The 20,730-nt window shown below is 36.1% G+C and overlaps 1 protein-coding gene across 3 annotated transcripts in view; it reads left to right on the top strand.

Annotated features, from left to right (window-relative positions):
• Nucleotides 1-19,348, top strand: part of HECTD1 (HECT domain E3 ubiquitin protein ligase 1) — a 62,125-nt gene extending 42,777 nt beyond the window's left edge. For 2 of the 3 annotated variants that reach the window (XM_062575928.1, XM_062575929.1), the window contains exons 26-42: nt 1,098-1,319; nt 3,056-3,189; nt 4,959-5,115; nt 5,920-6,142; nt 8,634-8,688; nt 8,926-9,108; nt 9,460-9,670; nt 9,751-9,836; nt 12,113-12,240; nt 12,892-13,093; nt 13,238-13,375; nt 13,658-14,265; nt 15,938-16,016; nt 16,118-16,211; nt 16,540-16,690; nt 17,868-18,012; nt 18,362-19,348. In XM_062575928.1, the coding sequence (XP_062431912.1) occupies nt 1,098-1,319; nt 3,056-3,189; nt 4,959-5,115; nt 5,920-6,142; nt 8,634-8,688; nt 8,926-9,108; nt 9,460-9,670; nt 9,751-9,836; nt 12,113-12,240; nt 12,892-13,093; nt 13,238-13,375; nt 13,658-14,265; nt 15,938-16,016; nt 16,118-16,211; nt 16,540-16,690; nt 17,868-18,012; nt 18,362-18,499 (2,954 nt within the window). In that variant the 3' untranslated portion in view covers nt 18,500-19,348. The remainder of the gene's footprint in view (nt 1-1,097; nt 1,320-3,055; nt 3,190-4,958; nt 5,116-5,919; nt 6,143-8,633; nt 8,689-8,925; nt 9,109-9,459; nt 9,671-9,750; nt 9,837-12,112; nt 12,241-12,891; nt 13,094-13,237; nt 13,376-13,657; nt 14,266-15,937; nt 16,017-16,117; nt 16,212-16,539; nt 16,691-17,867; nt 18,013-18,361) is intronic. The other variant, XM_062575931.1, reaches the window with a different exon arrangement.
• The last annotated feature ends 1,382 nt before the right edge of the window (nt 19,349-20,730 follow it).

Here is a 20,730-nt window from a genome sequence, read left to right on the forward strand (position 1 = left end):
TTGAATTTCACTCTCTTGCTTCCCACATTAACATTTCAATGGTAGTCTGAAATTCAGTTTATTGAGTATGTATACATTTTTTAAAGCAATGCCTCGGTTTGCATGAACTGCAATAATGAAAATATTTACTTTTATAACTGTAAAATTTGTCTTTGATAGATTTTAGAAAAGATAAATTGAAGAATGTAGGGATTAAATTTAAGAATAGCTGCCCCCCCCATATGCACATAAGAGCATATGATTAACTTCAAGTATTTGAAAATAAAAATGTGAGTAAATGTTTCCAGAATTGGGATGCTAATGTGTAATTGCTCATAAATATAACTTATACCATTTCAGGTATGTACATCGTTAAATATACTTCTCTGAAATTCTTCTTATTGAATTTACAGTTAATTTGTTTCAGTTGTTAAAATGCTGTGCATTCATCTTATTTATTTGAATGTATAGTTAGGTAACTTCTTAGATTTTTATTTGCTTAGTTTGAAAATTATGTAATATATACTATCCAACATAATTAAGGTGTTATGCTTTTTTCCAGTGTTACCAACTCGAGCTTTATGCCCGTGATGAATACATGTACTAATAGTTGTGTGAAAGATAACAAGTTGGAGTTGTTTTTAAGAACTAGATATACACAAGTACTATCAATTTGAAATTTGTCTATTATGTTTTTAATTCGTTTATAGTTGAATTGTTTTTCATGTATAGCTTGAAATATATTAACATTAGAGATAAAGCAGACTTTGATCTTAAAGTAATAGTTTTCAGTAGTACCTTTCATATGTTACTTCCTCTTTGAGCAAAACAAAATTAAGTCATTTCAGATTCATAGTGGGATTCTGGAATTTATTTAAGAAAATTATTTGCTTTAAGTATATGCAAGGAAGTGTGCTCCAAAGTGGGCCTATAGATTGCAGTGTGCACTTCTGCCCCGAAAATTCCTTCCTCTTGTAGTCTGTTTATTCCTTATTGTAAAATGACACGTTACATCTGATGATTTTTTCAAGCCCAAATATATTTTCAACACAGGACTCATGCATGTAAATTGTACTCTTCAAATCATTTATTTTATCTTACCATATCTTTATCTATAGCTTCTCCTCTTATGGGTGCCCAAAGTTTTCCTAATCTGACTACAACTGGTACCACATCAACAGTGACCATGTCTACATCCAGTGTTACTAGCAGCAGCAATGTAGCTACAGCAACTACAGTTTTATCTGTTGGTCAGTCGCTTAGTAATACCCTAACTACTAGCCTAACATCAACATCTAGTGAGAGCGATACAGGGCAGGAGGCAGAATATTCTTTATATGGTAAGTTTCATTTTTAATGAACGTAAGCAGACCTCCCATGAATTATTTTTCTTTTTCTCCCTTTGTTATGATTTTTTTTCATGTAGTATTTTATTTTCTGCAAAGTATTTGAAAGTTGAGCTGTTCATATACTGCTAGCTCTGTAAGGCAGTACTTAAGCAAAATAATGTTAAAATGTTTTTAATTCTTTTAATGTTTTTCATTCTTTTGTAGTTCAGTTTCTATCCCCTGTGCTTATGATTTGTGGTACGCTTTATTTAGGCACTTGATTGTCCTTAATCAAGTGAGTTTAGCATCTAATGTAGATTGTATATGGGCCTCTACTTAAACTATTTTTTGACTGTATTAACATGTTACGTGCTCAGTCTGAGGTACCTTGTATTAATCCGTGATTGAAAAGCACTAGCCATTGGACATACCATACACTTAAAGTACTATATGAGGTTCCACATAGCTCAATACCATGGTAATTGTGACAAGTTGGAAAACAAATTAAAATGACACGGAGAATGGAATTACATTCAGGGAACAAAATCCAGAGTTATGTGGGCACTCTGTTAAATTTAGACGGTAGGACCATAGATATTTGGAGGGTATGAAAAAGGAGATTTTGGTTGTCTAAGTTGAGTAGTAATATCTACAGATTAAGTTAATAAAATGAAGTCGAGAAAAACTTGGGCTAGATATGGGAAAATATTTTTAATGTAAAGCTTACTGAATTGCAGAATACTCCTGAAGGAAGAAATACCTGAATTATTTAAAAATTGTTTGAACAAAGCAAGTAGAAACTGTTTTGTTGCCTATTTTAAAGCCCATGAAATTGTTGGGGGGGGGGGAATGCAGTAATTTTAATGGGCATTAGAATTAAACCCTTTGGAAGGATTGATTAAGATATCAGGATGTGCTATTTCTGTGTATTTTTTTTTTTTTTAATCTCAGATTGGATGACAAGTCTTAAAATATATCATGACCAGCTGGCTCAATAGTTTGGGGAGTCATCCATAAAGTTTCTGTTGGGACTTTGGCAGTAGTTCAGATAGTGTTTGGGTTGGATATATAATAGCATGCATATTTAAAAAAAAATAAAGTTAAAAAGATTCTTGCCTATCATAGTCCACCTTGAACAGGTGTCATTTTCTATTTTTTGTTTAATTTTTAATCTTAGTACTAGGTGGGTGAAATTGAATTATATATCAGTCTGCAGCTTCTTTTTACAGCAATGCATTAGCAATTATGTTGCTATAAAATATTTATTTTTAAAAGGTTCTTTAAATTATAATATAAAGTTAAAGCCACACATTCTTAGTGGAAGATATACCAGTATTACTTTTTAAAAAATCAGTTAAACTTAGAATCAGACAGTAAAAATTTGTGTACCAATTTTTCTGTTCTTTTGTGTATTTTGAAAAAGTGAAATTATAAAATGTTTGTTATAAGCAAATGGAAAAATTGCTGATTAAGAGTAATCATACTAAAGTTAAGTGTATCTTTTGTTAGTTACTCTTTAGCTACACCCTTGGATTTTTTTGTCAATGTATACTTTTATCAGAGCTTTTAATCTTTTTGTACCATCAGCAATATTTTAGTTTTGTATGCTTTTTCTTTTTTAAATGAAATTTGTTTTTTTCAGTATTCCCAATGCTCCTGTTTTTTATTTTCAAAATTTTACTTTAGAGTGATTCTTGTCTCTTTTTTTTTCCCCCCTCCTATATGTAAATATATATATGTATATATAGATTTTCTTGATAGCTGCCGAGCTAGTACTCTGTTGGCAGAGTTAGATGATGATGAGGATCTACCTGAACCAGATGAAGAAGATGATGAAAATGAAGATGATAATCAAGAGGACCAAGAATATGAGGAAGTTATGGTACAGTATAGTCATTTAACTTAGTTAATTAAGATGCCATCCATACGAACAGATGGATACAGAACAGGAAAAAAAGTCTACAGATTTTCTTGGCAATATGGGATCCAACCTATAATTTTTCTCTTAATTTGAAAAAATAGATTTAGGACTGCAAGTTTGAAGTACCTATCTATTAAGTCTCTTAATGTAATTCTCAAGCTAAAGTCATGTTGCACTGCTCTGCAGCTGCAAATTGAATCCCTACCAAAAAGACCTTTTAGAATGTACTACTTTGCCCCTTTTCTCTATTCTTGTGTATTTTTTGAATATTTTCAGAACTGTTACCTGACACGTTAAAGTGAGTGTGCTGAACTTAAAATTGCGAGGTCCCAGTAGATATTGCAGTAGGGCGGTCCCTTTTTTGTACTAATTCAAATGATTGTACTGCCCTCAACACTTCATGTGAAGAAAAGTGTTGCTGAATACTCATAGACCCTCAGACCTTGTAGGCCAAAGCTAACTCTTAAAAGAAGCCTGGGAGCAAGTTGACAGACAGTAGAAATGATCACTAGTTAACCGTGCTGATGAAAGGAACAGTTTTGCAGGTAGGCTACGAAATTTTGTAGTGGTACAGTTCTGGGATGTGTTTAACTGTATTTCTGTGCAGGTATGTCAGATGTAGTATCTCTTTAAAAAAAAAAAAAAAAAAAAAAAACAAACAAACAAACAACAAAAAAGTTAAACAAAACCAAATGGCAAATCAGTCCACATAGGTTTTGCCTATTACTGTGATTTATGTCTTTTCATTTGGTTCTTCTGGTATGATGAATGCTTGGTCTTCTGTGCCCATCAAAGTCATCAAAATGGATTTTGTAAGATTTCAGAGGAGAAATAAGAGTTCACTGATGATGATTTAATGTTTGTTATTATAATGTAAATTAATATTCTGTGAAATTATATAAACTACTTGTGACTAATGCGCACCTTTTAAGTATTTTAACCAAGTTTTTAGACATTTTAAACTACTGTGATTATGTATTTGAGTAGAAACTCAAATACGTCACTAAATACTGCTTTATCTCACCTTCTGCACAAAGATAAAAGTAGCAGAAATGGCTTATTAATCTTCACCTAAGATTAAAGTGCAAGAATCAGATCTGCAAAGGAAAACTATCCTGGTCATGGATAGTTCTTTTCCTTCTGACATACTATATATATTTTTTTCAACAAGGATTTGAACAGATTAAAAGCCTATTTTAAATAGATCATAAGCAATTTATGTTTTCTAAGACTTCTTGAAAATTAGATTCCCCCCCCCCCCCAATCATAGTTCCAGTATTTTGGTATTTGTATAAATGTGTATACATTATATATCAACATAGGTGGTATTTTCCAAAAAAAAGTTCTTGATTTTTAGAGAAGTTTAATGTATTTAATTTGACACGATTGATTAATTGAATCTTCCTGATATTCCAAAGTTTTTTGATTTGATTTGCACTACTTTATATTTCCCTGTATTGTTCTGATGCTTCATGGAAAGTTTCATTCATTCCAGAAATTGTAAGGATCCCTGTTAAAAGGTTAGCCCAGTAATACTGGTTTCTGTATATGAGCAGTTTTGCTTAATTTTCTTGATCCCTGCTTGATCAATAAAATGGATTTAATACTGTTGCATACCAGCTTTGATATCTTCAGTATCAGCTTTAGTTTACATTACTGCTGTATTCCATCAGATTTTTGATCAAGTGATTCTTTGTAGAAGAATCTAAAAACCAAACCTTTTTTGATAGGAAGAAGAGGAGTATGAAACCAAAGGAGGCCGTAGAAGAACATGGGATGATGATTATGTATTGAAAAGGCAATTTTCTGCTTTGGTTCCTGCTTTTGACCCAAGACCTGGTCGAACTAATGTTCAGCAAACAACTGACTTAGAAATCCCTCCACCAGGTATGCCAGCAAAACATTTGTGATATTTGGTCTGGCTTTAGGATGGTTAGTGACCCGCTGGAGGCTAGGGATCCTATTGCTATCAGTTGGTACAAAGTGCTCTTGTGGCTGTCTAGCTTTTCTGTTTTGAGTAAGAATTTAATCTGCCTGTACAGATCTAAGCATCGTGTGAGGGACAAGTAAATTAAATGCTGTGTAAGAAAAGCATGCTCATGAATTTAAAAACTCAGATTAGTGATGGGTTTTTTGCTGTGTCTGTTTCCACTTGCAGGGAATAATCTGTGTATTGAGCTGTCCCAGAATAGCTTTCATTTGGAGAGGGTTTGTTGAAACAGCCCAAAGCAGAAGCAAGGGAAAAGCTAATATAACAACTGTGTGGTCTGCACGACCATCTGCATAGCATCTGATCTTGCTCCTTAGTGCTCTCTTATTGAGCAGTACAGGTGCATTCAGTGTTCCTTCCAGAAGATATTACATAATGTAGGCATATGTGGAAATGAGACACTGTTGAATTGGATGAAATGAAAGGAGCTAATACAACAGGAAGGTACTGTGTATAAAGGGTAGAACGCAAGTGCTGTGTTAATTTCAAAGGGGATGTTACCGAGACAAAAGGATAAATATGAATTTCAAAAATGTTAGCTTTAATCAGAACTGAATTTTAGCAGAACTTCTCTATCATTTTCTTGGCGTATGTGCAGGAAGTCTTTACACTTCCTTTTTGAGTCATTTTATTAATGTTTCAGCCAGCTTGTCATGCTTTGTTTTGTATTAACAGCTTCTCAAATGGTTTTTCACATGCAGGTACACCTCATTCAGAGCTTTTGGAAGAGGTCGAGTGCATGCCTTCACCTCGTTTAGCACTTACCTTGAAAGTTTCAGGTCTTGGAACAACTCGTGAAGTAGAGTTGCCTCTAACAAACTTCCGATCTACCATCTTTTACTATGTACAGAAATTGTTACAGCTTTCCTGTAATGGTAATGTGAAATCGGACAAACTTAGGCGTATTTGGGAGCCAACATACACGTAAGCTCACAAGTTTATTATTCTGTATAGAACAGTGTTAGGAACTGACTGATCAGGAAACAGGTGTAAAACAATGTTATGACTTTGTTTCCTTCACTTCTGTAGGCAATAGTTCTAGAATTAGTTTTTCTTGTGCTAGGATGTTCTTTTTGGTTTTAAAGCTGTGGTTACTTTCAAACAGAAAAGTCATAACCTCTAATGTGACTTGTTAATAATATTTCAAAAGAAACTGACACAAGAGAGCAGAATTCGGCCTCTTTAGGGATCTGCTTGGAAGAAGTCCATGGGATGGTCCTGGAAGGAAGAAAGTTCCAGGAGAGCTGGTTGACTTCTGAAGAATCTTCCACTTTCAGCTCAAGAATAGTCCATTTTGATGTGCAGAAAGTTGAGCAAAGGCAGCAGGAGGTCTGCATGGATGAACATGCTCTTGACAAAATTCAAAATATAAAAGGAAGCAAGTAAAAAGTGGAAGCAGGGTCATGTTACCTGTGAGCACTATAGAGACACTGTGTAAGCATGCAGGAGTGTGGTTAGGTAAAGCAGAATTCATCTGGAGTTGAATCTGATGAGGGAAGTGAAGTTAGGGAACATTTAAAGAGACCGAGCATGCACAAGTGCATGAGATCTGACGGGGTGCACACACAGGTGCTGAGGGAGCTAGCCACTTCCCATCACCTTCTAAAGATAATGGAACTGGAGAAGGTTTCTGGGGACTGGAAGAAAGCAAATATTCCCATTTTTGGGAAGGGTAAGAAGGATTTGAGGCATTACAGCCTGGTCAGCTTTACCTTGATCCCTGGAAAGGTGATGGAGCAAACAATCCTAGAAACTGCCTTCAAAGGTATTAGGGATGAAAAGGTTATTGGGAGTTGGTCAACAAGGACTTATGAAGGAGAAAAGACATTCCTTACCAGTCTTATAGCCTTCTATGATGAGATGACCAGCTCAGTGGATGAGGAGAGAGCGGTGGATATTTATTGTGATTTTTTTTAGCAAGACTTTTGATGCTGTCTTCCGTAACATCCTTATTGAGAAACTGAAGGAAGATGGACTAGATAAATGGACAGTGGAATGGACTGAAAATTAGCTGACCTTGCCTGAAAAGTAGCTGACCTTGCCAGGCTTGAAGAGTTGTGATCAGCAGCCTAAAGTCCATCTAAAGGCCAGTCACTAGCAGTGTACCCCAGGAATCAATCCTAGGGCCAATACTGCTTAATTTTTTCATTAACAATCTGGATGATGGAACAGAGTGCACCCTCAGAAGGTTTGCAGGTGAGGGGAATGGTTGGTACACAGATGGTTGTGCCAGTGTGCTGGAGAAAGGGAAGTGCAAAGTCCTGCCTCTAATCAGAAATAACCGCATGCACCAGTACACCCTGGGAGCCAACTAGCTGGAGAGCAGCTTTGCAGAAAATGCCTGGTGGTCTTAGTGAGTAACAAGTTGAATATAAGCCAGCAATGTGCTTTTGTGGCAAAGAAAGCCAACAGCACCCGGGCGAGTGCTGTTGGCACATTAGGGAGCGGGTAGCCAGAAGATGATCCTTCCCCCCCACTTACCACTGGTGAGGCCACATCTGGAGTGCTGTGTCTGGTCCTGGACAGGAGACATGGACATACAGGTCCAAGTGCAGTGAAGGACCATGAAGATGATTACCGGCTTGGAGTATCTGGAGAGGCTGAGAGAGCTGGGACTGTTTAGCCTAGAGAAGAGAAGGCTTAGGGGGAGTCTTAGCAATGTATGTAAATAACGAAGACGACTGCCCAGTGAAAGGACAAGAGGAAACAGGCACAAATCGAAACATACAAAATTCCATTTAAACATAAATGCTTCTGTTCCAGTTGAACACTGGAACAGCTTGCCCAGAAAGGTTGTGGAATCTCCATCCCTGGAGATGCTCAGAACCTGACTAGACACAGTTCTGAGCAATTTGCAACTTAATACACCAACATAACTTATGTCATATTAGGGAATGAACATAACTGAAAACAAGACAATTTTCTAAGCTCTCTTACATCCTTCTCAGATATGCCCAGTGCTATAACATGTAAAATTATAGAATATAACAAAACTTATGTCTTCTAATTAGAAGGCATTACAAAAATACTGGAAACGTGTATATCTCTTAATTTGACACACAGCAAACTATCTCAGATTTTCAAAATTTAAAAGTGCTGATGCACTTGTAATGGAGATCCTGAAGTTGGATTGGGAACTTTGCACAGTGAAGTTTGTTTATTTGATTACTCAGGCTTTGTGTAAGGAAACATCTTGCAAAACATTTATTAATATCCATGTCATGCAAATTAAACTAGAGTTAATAAATTTTACTGGATCAGAGAATCCTGTATGTTTTGCTGCAAAGCACAGCTGCTGTTTCTCTTTCATATTGTTACCTAAATGTCATTCGGTTCTAACAATTCCAAGTATAACTTCAATATTTAGATGATATACTATGAATATAAAATATTAACTCATTGTTTCAATATTTAGAATCATGTACAGAGAAATGAAGGATTCTGATAAAGAGAAAGAAAGTGGAAAGATGGTAAGACTTTTATGCCTTTGTGTATGTTTTTGTGGCTGTTTTAAAAAAAAAAACAAAACATCTTATTGCAGTTTTAGAAATGCTACATTAAAAAAAAAGCTAACAATTTTTGATTATTTAGAGGATATGAGCAAATATATTTATAAGTGCATGTTCCTTTAGAAAAAGAAAATGTATAGAATGCATGTGAAATCTTTACAATCAGGAAAAACCAACCTTTGGTGGTTCCTGTTGTAGGGTTGCTGGTCAATAGAGCATGTGGAACAGTACCTTGGCACTGATGAATTACCAAAGAATGACTTGATAACCTACCTGCAGAAGAATGCAGACTCAGCTTTCCTGCGCCACTGGAAATTAACTGGCACTAATAAAAGCATTAGAAAAAACAGAAATTGTTCCCAGCTCATAGCGGCATACAAGGTATATGTCTGCCTACAAACTTCTTTATTGGGAATGGCTGCGTGCTTTGTTTTGTAGCTTTGAAGATTCTTGTGGAGGAGGGGGCTGACATGCGGATAGGAAACTGTATGTTCACATTCCAGTATCAAGTTTAGTCTTCTCTCTCTCTCTTTTTTTTTTAATGTCTTTTGGTAAATATAGTAATGTTAAAAAGCATTTGAATCATAGTTTAAACCATCTGCAACTGAATTAAGTGTTAGGACTCTTAAGATTGAATACAGTAACCAGTCTCATTTTTCAAATGGCTAAATTACAATGCACAGTTTTTAAAATAGCAAACAATTTCATTCTTTTTTTTTTTTTTTTAAACAGGATTTTTGTGAACATGGATCAAAGTCTGGATTAAGCCAGGGAGCCATTTCTACTCTTCAGAATTCTGATATTCTTAGTTTGGCAAAGGAACAACCTCAGGCCAAAGCTGGAAGTGGACAGAACTCCTGTGGAGTGGAAGATGTTCTGCAGTTACTTCGCATTTTGTATATAGTTGCCAGTGATCCTTATGCAGCACGGACTTCTCAAGAAGGTCTGTAAGTTATTTAGTAGAGCTCCTCAGAAGTTTTGATGAAAATAAATAACACAAAAATTTTGTTTTGGTGTTTTCAGAAGGCGATGAGCATCCTCAGTTTAACTTCCCACCAGATGAATTCACAAGTAAAAAAATTACTACAAAGATTCTGCAGCAAATTGAGGTAATATATTACATATAAAACATTAATGTATACGTAGAATTGTTTTAAAGACTGTATGAAATTAATGGCTTTTTTGCCATTTTGACTTTTGAATCATTTCATATTTACATATATTAAGTGTATTTCCTTATGTTCTAGTTGAGAATATTTTTAGAAAAGAGTGTAGTCTGAGTAAAAACATACCAAGAAAAAGAAGTTGTAATAGAACTAGATATTTTACTTATGAAGATTAAATTTGTTCCTGCTAATAGAAACAGTTAATTTTTAAGATGTATCAGTCATGTTCTCTAACATAGGTCTTGATATGTGTAATGCTTAAGCAGGTGTGAACTCCTCTGCAGGCTGGAGAGTGTGCTCACAAGTTTAATTAAAGCATTTTTCTTTGTATTTGACAGTACCTAGGTCTTAGTTGACATTAAAATTCAGGCAGACTTTGTGCGCCCTGCTGAGCTGGTGATACATAATAATGAAGGGGGCTGATGAAACACTTCCAAGTGGTTGCCTTGGTATAAGTGAGTTTGAGTTTAGAATTGGCATCTGTAGATGTCATCTAAATGCCATCTTAATTTGACATCTGAATTGCAAATTTCTCAGTTTTCATTAACAGCAATTCCATATACTCTAGCAAAAACTACAGGATATTCTAAATTGAAAATCACAGTTGAAAACAGAAGTATCATTATGATCTGTAGTAAAAGAGGAAATGTAGTTATGATATTACTACTACAGTCTTCAGTCTCCAAGCTGTAATTTATTCTTTATGAACATACATTCAAATGAAATGTCTTGAGAGTTTCAGAAATGTATGTAACAGTTTAAGACCTTTTTTTTTTTCCTTAACCTTTATTTACTTTCAGACTTCTGCAGTGATTGTAACTGGAGAAGATGAAATGAAAAATCAGGCCTTTTCTCTCAAATTTTAAAAGAAAATATAAAATCTACTTTCATTCAAGGTTTTATTGAACTAATAATCTAAAACAAATAGTGAGAAATTTGTGTAGAATTTTAGCTGGTTATAAATCTGAAACTCTTAATTAGGTGACTTTCAGCAAACTGTTAATATTGTATAGAATTTTTTGAGAAAACTTAGATGCAAACTGACTCTCTTTTAAGGTTTTATTTGGGGATACAGGATTATGCTGATGAAAGTAACAGATGAAATTAATACTAGGTGGTGGTGGTGCTGATGGACATAAATGGACATTTTGGGGTTTTTTCAAAAAAAACCTTTTTTTTCAGAAACAATTACTCTCTCTACTGTTAATATGTTCTTATAAGGTAATAAAATGCAACCATGATTTGGGACCTACTTGAAAGATGAGATTTATTAAAAAAATAGGACTGACTTTGCTATTCAGCAACAAAATACAGTGTAGCCAAAATCTATAGCTTCCTTCTTTTAGATATGCTTTAAATAACCGTTTTCTGTTTTTTGTAATGGTAAATGTAAAAACAACGGCCTCTTCTGCAAATTAACCTGCTCCCTTTATATAGTCTGAAACCTGTCTGTTTAATCAAGAAATTGAAATAGTATGTTCCTATTTATTACACTTGCTATGAATAAGCAAGTTTCTCTGGAATTGTATATTGTTAGCTAAGCTCCACATACAGAACCGTAATTTTCCTTCTGTTACATTGCTGTACCAAACACTGACATCATGATATACTCTATGTATGTCTTCAAAATGGATGGTGGTGTATTGAAGGCAATTAACTATATTTGCAAACTATTTACGATCTAGAGAAGTCTTTCTGATCGCTAAGTTGGCATTTAGAAAACTTACTAGATGCATTAAAAGGAAAATGTCTTCTGCAGGTTGTTCAGGCACCTACAATACCTCTGCAGAAAAAAAAAAAGAGAGAGAGAAAGAAAAGAAAAAAGAAAAATCCATAATCTTCTTACTAAACTTGTATTTTAGAAGGAGTTACAGTAATAAATCAGCATGGCTCATCTTTATGACCACTGAATTTGGGTTTTTTGTTTGTTTGTTTTCAGTATTGAGGAAGTATGATATATTTGCTTCTAGGCAAACCTCAGGAATAATTCTTTCAAGAAGCTTGGCGAACTTCCTGTTCCTGACACTTAAAAGGGCAGGGGGAGGAATTGGGATTGCTGAGAAGGAATAAACTTACTCAAAGCATTTCTTGCACAGATGAAAACTCAGCTCCAAGCCCAGTTGGGTCTTAGTGTACCTAGTTACCAACTTTGTGGAACAGTCTGAATCTAATATTAGAAATGTTCCCCCCCTCCGCCTCCTCCTTGTGTTAAACTACAGGAACCTCTGGCGCTAGCAAGTGGAGCTTTGCCGGACTGGTGTGAGCAGCTGACAAGCAAGTGTCCTTTCTTGATTCCATTTGAAACCAGGCAGTTGTACTTCACATGCACAGCATTTGGAGCATCAAGGTAAAAAAAACCTGTCAGACTTCTGTTTCGTTTTGTCAATTTTTTTAATAATAGTTCTTTGAATCACTAAGAATGATTCCTTATCCTAACAAGAGCAATCTTGCTTTCCAAATATAAAGCATTTTATAAGAAGAAAAAGGGGAGGATGCTGGGGAACTTTTGGACACTTAAAACATTTCTTATTCATTATGTCTGGTTTATGCCATCTGTCTGTGGTTTGATATTATCCAGGAAATTTCATTTCGGTTTTCAGTTTGTTAGCTGGAGACTTATTTACACCTGTGGCAACTGTAGATGTTGGCTACTTTTTCTGTTATGCCATTATCTTCTATATATCTTTATATCGTTTTGCACACGAATAATTGTACTTCAACTTTGATTCCACATTTCTGTAAGAAATATGTAAACAAGGAAAGGCATACTTGGTAGGGATAGTATTCTTCTGTATCGACAGAGTAACGTGCAACTATATTGCTATATAGTGTAAGTTGTAATAAGTGTTACATCAGAAGTTAAGAGTGGCCCTTTGTAGTAACTAAAAATGAATTAGTTTGCTAAATATATTGAAGTAGCATGTATTTGAGCATTTCAGATATTTCTGACATACTTTTAAAGTTTTAAATAACTTTTTTTTCCTGGTGTTTTGTCCAGAGCAATCGTATGGCTACAGAACAGACGTGAAGCCACCATTGAACGGACAAGGACCACAAGCACAGTGCGACGTGACGACCCAGGAGAATTCAGAGTCGGACGCCTCAAACATGAAAGAGTGAAAGTTCCACGAGGTGAATCGTTGATGGAATGGGCAGAAAACGTCATGCAGATTCATGCAGACAGAAAATCTGTTTTAGAGGTAAAGCGTATCTGCCTAGCAGAGCAATTTCAAACTCCGTTTTATAGCTATTTCTAATGTTCTGGCCAGAATATAAAATATCCTGTTCCATAACCAACACTGACCAGTAGAGTTTCCTTTTATTTTTAACTTTTTTTTTTTAAGGTTGAATTTTTAGGGGAGGAAGGAACAGGCCTGGGTCCAACCTTGGAATTCTATGCATTGGTGGCAGCAGAATTTCAGAGGACAGATTTGGGAGCTTGGCTTTGTGACGATGACTTTCCAGATGATGAGTCTCGTCAGGTATGTTTGGTTTGCATTTTAAACTGTAAGTGCTCAGCCACTTGTGTAAAAGAAAAATGAGCTAAATACCATGGAAGGGAAAAACACGTGATCAGTGCGCTCATGGTAGTCAAGGATGACCGCTCTGTTCCACAGTTGGCTGCCTTACCTTTGTGTGTGGGTAGTGGTTTTTTGTTGTTTGGGCTTTTTTAATAAAAGAGAATAAACAGCACGTGCATAATTAAATTCATCTTTAACAAAATTGTTTGTTTTTGTTTGTTTGTTTTTGCTTGTTAAAACCAGGTTGATATTGGTGGTGGATTAAAACCCCCAGGCTACTATGTACAGAGATCATGTGGACTCTTCACAGCACCATTCCCCCAAGATAGTGATGAACTTGAAAGAATAACCAAACTCTTTCATTTCCTTGGAATTTTCTTGGCTAAATGCATTCAGGACAACAGACTTGTGGATTTGCCCATTTCTAAGCCTTTTTTTAAACTCATGTGTATGGGAGACATTAAAAGTAACATGAGTAAGTTGATATATGAATCGCGGGGTGACAGAGACTTGCACTGTACTGAAAGTCAGTCAGAGGCTTCTACAGAAGAAGGACACGATTCCTTGTCAGTAGGAAGTCTGGAAGAAGACTCCAAATCAGAATTTATTCTTGATCCACCAAAACCTAAACCCCCTGCCTGGTTTAATGGAATTCTAACATGGGAAGACTTTGAATTAGTAAATCCACATAGAGCTAGATTTTTAAAAGAAATTAAGGACCTTGCAATTAAAAGGCGTCAAATTTTAAGCAACAAAAGTCTTTCTGAAGATGAAAAAAACACAAAACTACAGGAATTAATGTTGAAGAATCCATCAGGTTCTGGGCCTCCACTTAGCATAGAGGATTTGGGGTAAGAGTTTTTATATTTATCTATAAATATAAAAATGGTACTGTACTATAAATGAACATTGGTATATGTAATTAAAAATGATGATTTCTTTTTTTTCCATTTTAAGCAGTTATCATTAGGGGAAAAAAGTGCAATCAGAGGTTCAGCAAAACTCAGTTTACCTTCTGAATCTATACACTTGTTCCTTTTTTTTTTTTTTTTTTTTTTTCCCAATCTTCAAATCTTTCAACCTAAGTGTGGCTGCTCTGTGATGCCTTTGCAGGTATTTGTGGGTTTCTATGCAAAGTCATAAAGACCTTTACAAAGAATGTACACCAATAAGCAACTTTGTTATGAAAACTGTTTGGATTTATTCGGTATTTTGAAGACCCTTGGAGGAAGGCAGAGCCTTTCTGAAATGTGGGATTGTATTAGTAGACATACACTGCAGAATTTGGACCCATGTTAAAAACTGTAAAGATTATTAAATGTTAAAGACATGAAAGTAGTCAGACCGTGTGAATTTATGACAGGATGTCATCTTTTGTAGTTTTAAATTATTTTTGTAAAATAACAGTAGTTATTCTACTATTAATATTATAGGTTATTCAATCCTCGTTGCATGACAAGTAGTTGCTATGCAGTACTTTACAATTGGATGATACTAATCTTTAGTTTTAGAATTACTTGTTTTTATTTAAATGCGAAATGCATCTTCCTTTTGAATTTATGTAGGCTAACAGGTAACAGAGTGGTAGTGCTAAATGTCGCCTAATAGATTTTATGCCAAATCTCTTGCCAAGGAAAATAAAACTCCTCTGAGCATTCAGCATCATCCTTTTCAAGTCAGGGTAGCAATTATGTATAGGTTGGAGATGCTTGGCTTACTTTCAGTTAGCTTTGTTACCAGCAATACCCTATCTTTGGCTTCCTAGAGCTTGATGCAGGGCTAATCTCCCAAGGGCTAATTTACAAGCAGCCTAATTTAATGCCAGCTAATTTTAAAGCTGCAGTACTGATTCTGTTTCATGTAATGCTGTTGCAAACCTGGCTTTAAGGTTTCTTCTACTTTTTGCAACATAAACACAATTTGTATAAGTATAGTAAAAAATTGTAATAAATGTGGACTCTGGAGGTCCGTAGCACTGTTTGTTTTCAGACAGGTCATTAAAATCCTGCTATACCACAAGGCTTGCAGGGGCAGATTTCTGTAATTGCTCGTGAGCTTTTTGACTTAAGCATGGCTTATGCTAGAGACTAAGCAAGCAGGGCCATTGAAGAGCCTAAATATCTAATGTGTTTTATGCTTTATGACTATTAATACTGGAAATCCTGTAAAGGATTCTTTGAGTTTGTGACATTAAGCAGTTTGAGTGGTTTTAAAGCTAACAAAGATATCAACTCTGTGAATTTTTTTGACAGGTGTCAAAGCCAAATAAATAAAAGTGGGTGAATACACACATGTGCATAGCAGAGATCTGAAACATCTCTTATCTGCACAGTGCATTACTAACTAATTTTCTGTTGCGGTACCATTGTTCATGTATATAGAATGATCTATAAACCGTGTTTCAGGGTGGGATGGGGTGAGGCACTTTTGGGGAGGAATGGCAGAGCAGGTTGTAAATCTGGTGTATTTGCAAAAGCAGTGGCAGACTTGTTTCCATTTAGTAATTGTCTTTCTGTTTTGAAGTCTAAATTTTCAGTTTTGCCCTTCCTCCAAAGTATATGGATTTACAGCTGTGGATCTCAAACCAGGTGGTGAAGATGAGGTAAGGAAAGAACCTCTCTTTAGAAATCCAACAATATTCTATCTCTGTAGTAATTTTAATGCAGAATGAAGTCTTACAGTATTTTTATGTTGTGTTTACAGACTGTAACAATGGATAATGCAGAGGAGTATGTTGATCTCATGTTTGACTTCTGCATGCATACTGGTATACAGAAACAGATGGAGGCATTCAGAGGTAATTCTGACTATGGCAGATTACGTACACGTTTAAGCGGACTCATTGGTGTTCAGGGTGGCCAGGTTTAAAGTGGTGGCATAGAATGGCTTTCAAAAAAAAGAGAATTTTAAGCAGAAATGCAGTAGAGATTTATTTCCTAATACCTTTGTATTAGTCATGCCATTATTAATCTTGTTTTTAAAGGTAGTATTAGCTGCCAGTTTTCCATAGTTGAGAAACTGTTGATTTTATTCTGATTTGATTAAAATATAATTGAAAAGATGAAATTATTTTTTAAACATTATCTTGACTAATGTTTATAACTGTATCTTGTATAAATTTAAAGATGGCTTTAATAGAGTCTTCCCAATGGAGAAGCTGAGTTCCTTCAGCCATGAAGAAGTTCAGATGATTCTTTGTGGAAATCAATCGCCTTCTTGGGCAGCTGAGGATATCATCAACTATACTGAACCTAAACTGGGCTATACACGAGATAGGTGATTATATTTTCTGTCATTGCACAATAGTAACCAAAAGATATGTACTGCATCAGTATGTCCAGAATGGTCTTTACACGCAAAAGATAAATTTGTTGGGATTGGTGATGACTAAAGAACAATTAATTGCCTAAGCCTACACAACATAACCCTGAGAAATACAGCATGTTACAAGAGATGGGTTAGAAGGTCCTTGGTGTTTGTGATGAAGAAGCAGGAAAAAAATGAAAACATTAAGACATCAAAAAGAAAATGCACTACTGGAAGTATAATGGCAGCTTAAGGGCTTTTACTTTTAACTGTGTTAGCAGTGGTTTTAACTTCTGTTCAGTTGGATATGGTTGTTATCTGTCCCTTATTTCTTGAGGTGTAGTTGAAAAAATAGTACTCTACAGGGAAAAAGTATACTGATGAAGGGGTTGGGGGGGGGTGCTGCTTGTCATGTATAGCAGTAATGACATACAAATTACTTGTGGAACTGTGTTAGTATAAGCATGCTGAAGGAGCCTAATCAGTGTCAGATGCTCTGTGGAGCAGTTCTTCTGCTGACTCTGCCAGGGTGCAAAGATCCAGCTGAGATACCCAGTGCCCAGTACCTGCTGGTGCACTGCCCTGGGCTGTGCTTCCTTCATGTCCTCTCCTTCCCTGCGCTCCACAGGTTGATGCGGATGAAAGCCGTGGTATTTGTAGAATTCCTTGAAGATCCTTTTTGTCAGTGTTAGGTTTTTCTTGTTTCCTTGTATAGGGATCTTTAACAGCATAGAAATGAAATTGTATACAAATGAAATGGCTTTATACTGTGGAAGTGGTATAGAGAAGGTGTTAACATGGGGTCAGCTGGATTCTTCTTATAGATTAGGTTTGAGCTTTGTCTGCTTCTCTACAAATTCATACACAAGAAACCTAAATACTACTGCAGGATAAGTATGGAGAAAAGGTTTTATCTATGTAAAGATTTTGTTGTGTAATATCCAGCAAAGAGATTAAAGAAGCATTTTAATCGTTTTAATAATGTTTTATGCTTAACTCAGTACTGAACAGGTACTGGAATCTTACTAGCTACTTGCAGTTGACTAAAGATAGTCATTGTTCTGTCTCAAATTAAGAGAACCTGTAATGAAACCCTTTCCTGATATGTTATCACAGCTGGGGTTTTTTGGTTTGTTTTTTTTTTTAGCCCTGGATTCCTTCGATTTGTAAGAGTTTTGTGTGGTATGTCTTCAGATGAAAGAAAGGCTTTTCTCCAGTTCACCACTGGTTGTTCAACACTCCCACCAGGAGGACTGGCAAACCTTCATCCGCGACTCACTGTTGTACGCAAGGTAGGGCTTCAGATTACCCTTCAAACCAGCTATTTTAGCTTGCAAATGTAAACTTTCCCATTTTAAGAAATACCACTGATTTCTCTCTGTTGTTCCTCATTTACACCATTATGCTAAGCTTTCAGTGCTAACCTCCATTCCAGGTCTCTTGACTTCATTTTTAATATAAAGGAATTAAAGTGTGAAGTAGATAAAATTTTAAGTTGCTCTGAAGCTTTCGTGATGCCACTCTTTCTTGACATCCTGGTGTTTGGCTTGTAGTAAATTCCATGGATGAGAGGACCTGACAACTTTAACTGCCATATGGAGTATTGTGAACAACTGCAGTAATATTCTTCCTTTTTCTCAGGTTGATGCTACAGATGCAAGTTACCCATCTGTGAATACGTGTGTGCATTACCTGAAGTTGCCCGAGTATTCTTCCGAGGAGATTATGAGAGAGCGCCTGCTAGCTGCTACAATGGAGAAAGGCTTCCACCTCAACTGAGCTGCTGACTGCAACATGGGACATGAGAAAGTGGTTTTTGATACTAGTGAAGCCTCTTGTGTTTGTGTGCAAAAAATATGATCTCCACGCTGTGCTCTGAAGACTTGCCTTTTTTTCCACCTGTGAGGCTTTAGGAACATGTGGAATAAGTTTGTTAGCTGCTAATGACAAAAATAAATCCTTGTAACTACACAGCCAGCAAGAAATTGGCACAGAACACTGTGTGATGCTTCAAGGGCTTGCACAACTGGAAATTAAGGTGGTTCTGTTTGACTGTTCCAAAGAACAGATCATCAGATTTTCAGTGTTCACTGATACAAATTTCTAACAGTGTATTTGTGTAAAGTTTGTCATTTAATACCTTGTACACTACAGTTGCCATCACTGATCCCTGTTTTGCTGGCTTTAAGCTAACTGGTCAGAAACTTGCTTCCTTAAAACTTAGAGTTAATGGGCATCTCCGGCTTTTTTTTTTTTTTTTTTTTTTTTTTTTTTTTTAAATGGTGCCTGCACTATTGGAGTATTTTAGTGGGTTTTTGCATACAATCATGCACCACCACCACCCTTTTTTTTTTCTTTCAAGTGGGAATATATTTTAATTTCTTAAATGCCCTGCTTAAAGATCAAATCCTTAAGTGTGTTTGTGCAGCTCAACAATAAAGCTATTAAAAAAAAAAAAAAAACACTGGTTCCTAGTGCAAGGCACACTTAAAGCAAGTTTGGGTTGTATTTTCTTTGTATATTATAAACATTTATTTAACTTGTTGCAGTTTGAAGTTTAAAAAGAGAAAGAAAAATCCCAATGTGTAAGCTCAACAGTAATCATTAAAATGTTTGCAGCGTACAAAACTGTCTCCTCTGAATATTTCATTAATAATTTTTAAATGTTATTAAAACTGAGTACATGTTCTGAACGATGTGCCTTTTTTTCAAGGTTAGAAAAAATTACGTGTGAATAATCATTCTAACTCATCTGTGTGCTCAGATTTTTTTCAACATCATCCAGCGTAGCTTTTTAAGAACTAATCTGGCAGTGATGAGATTGCATGTGCAATGTGTTTTGTGTGCATTTCAGTGTGCCCAAGTGACCTGAGGTTGCAGTTCTTTACACTGGAGTGAAAACTGGGTCACGGAACGCAGCCGGTTCAGCCTTTCTCGGCATGGAGGCCTCTCCTGTTTCCTCATGCGGTGGTAGATACTGACTTCTAATTACAGTGAAACAAATAAGGTGCAGGACAGCACAGAAACACAACGCCAGCTCCCCGGGTGCCTGTGCCGGTGAGACGTTTCATTAGGCCCCAAGAAACAAAACCCTGAGCTAATGCAGCTTCAGAGTTCAGATAAACAACTTTTAATGCAGTTTACTTGGCTGCCAGTTCCTTTGGGAAAAGATCTATATCACTGACAAAATTACTGTGAAATTTGGTTTATAGGAGGTAACTGTTAATCTTGAAGTAACGTTTCTTCCTGACTCCAGCTAGTAGAATTGTGGTACTGAAGACAGAAGAAAGTCAGCAGCCCCTACCTTCAGAAAGGATCTTCAGGCCAGCCTCTGTGTTGATCCATTTCTTAGATATCCCACCCCCTTGTCAGCTGTGAGTATTCACAGAATACTTTTCTGTAGAATCTCTCTGAAAGCTGGTTCCTTATTTAAAAAAAAATGATTTTACAGACTTTACAGCTCATTGGTTTTGAAGTGATCAGAAAGGACAATTTTCAAGAAAGAGACATTTTAGAATAGATTCAGAAAGCAGCTCAGTGTGTGTCTGCGTATGTACACGTAAATGTCTCTGCGTTTATATACACACAAAAAAAATCCCAATATCTTAAAACCTCTCCTGTGCTGCTGTGAGTCGGCTTCAGCTCCAGGGTTGGTGTCTGGGACACCGACAAGATTCTTGTTTCAACACAGCAGTTGCATAACCCTGGTGTACGAGCAGCTGTTCCTGACCCACTGTTAACTTGTTCTGCTGAATGCGTTAGTTATTTTAAACCTACCTCACCCAGGAAAGCTCATTACTGGCGTAAGCAGCCCGGTCATTCCTGCGGCAGGATGCTCGGACTTGTTTCTGAGCTGGGGAATAGGGAAGGGACGAGACGAGCGGCCTGAAGAAGGGGAGTTAGAATTTGATTTCATGCTGAACATGTCAAACCTCCAACTGGAGGATTCTTGAGGACTATTTGTGGGTTTTCTGCCTTTATGGTTGTTAGCTATTTTCATTACCCATGAA

This window comes from Rhea pennata, chromosome 5, assembly GCF_028389875.1.
Source record: "Rhea pennata isolate bPtePen1 chromosome 5, bPtePen1.pri, whole genome shotgun sequence".
Classification (NCBI taxonomy): domain Eukaryota; kingdom Metazoa; phylum Chordata; class Aves; order Rheiformes; family Rheidae; genus Rhea; species Rhea pennata.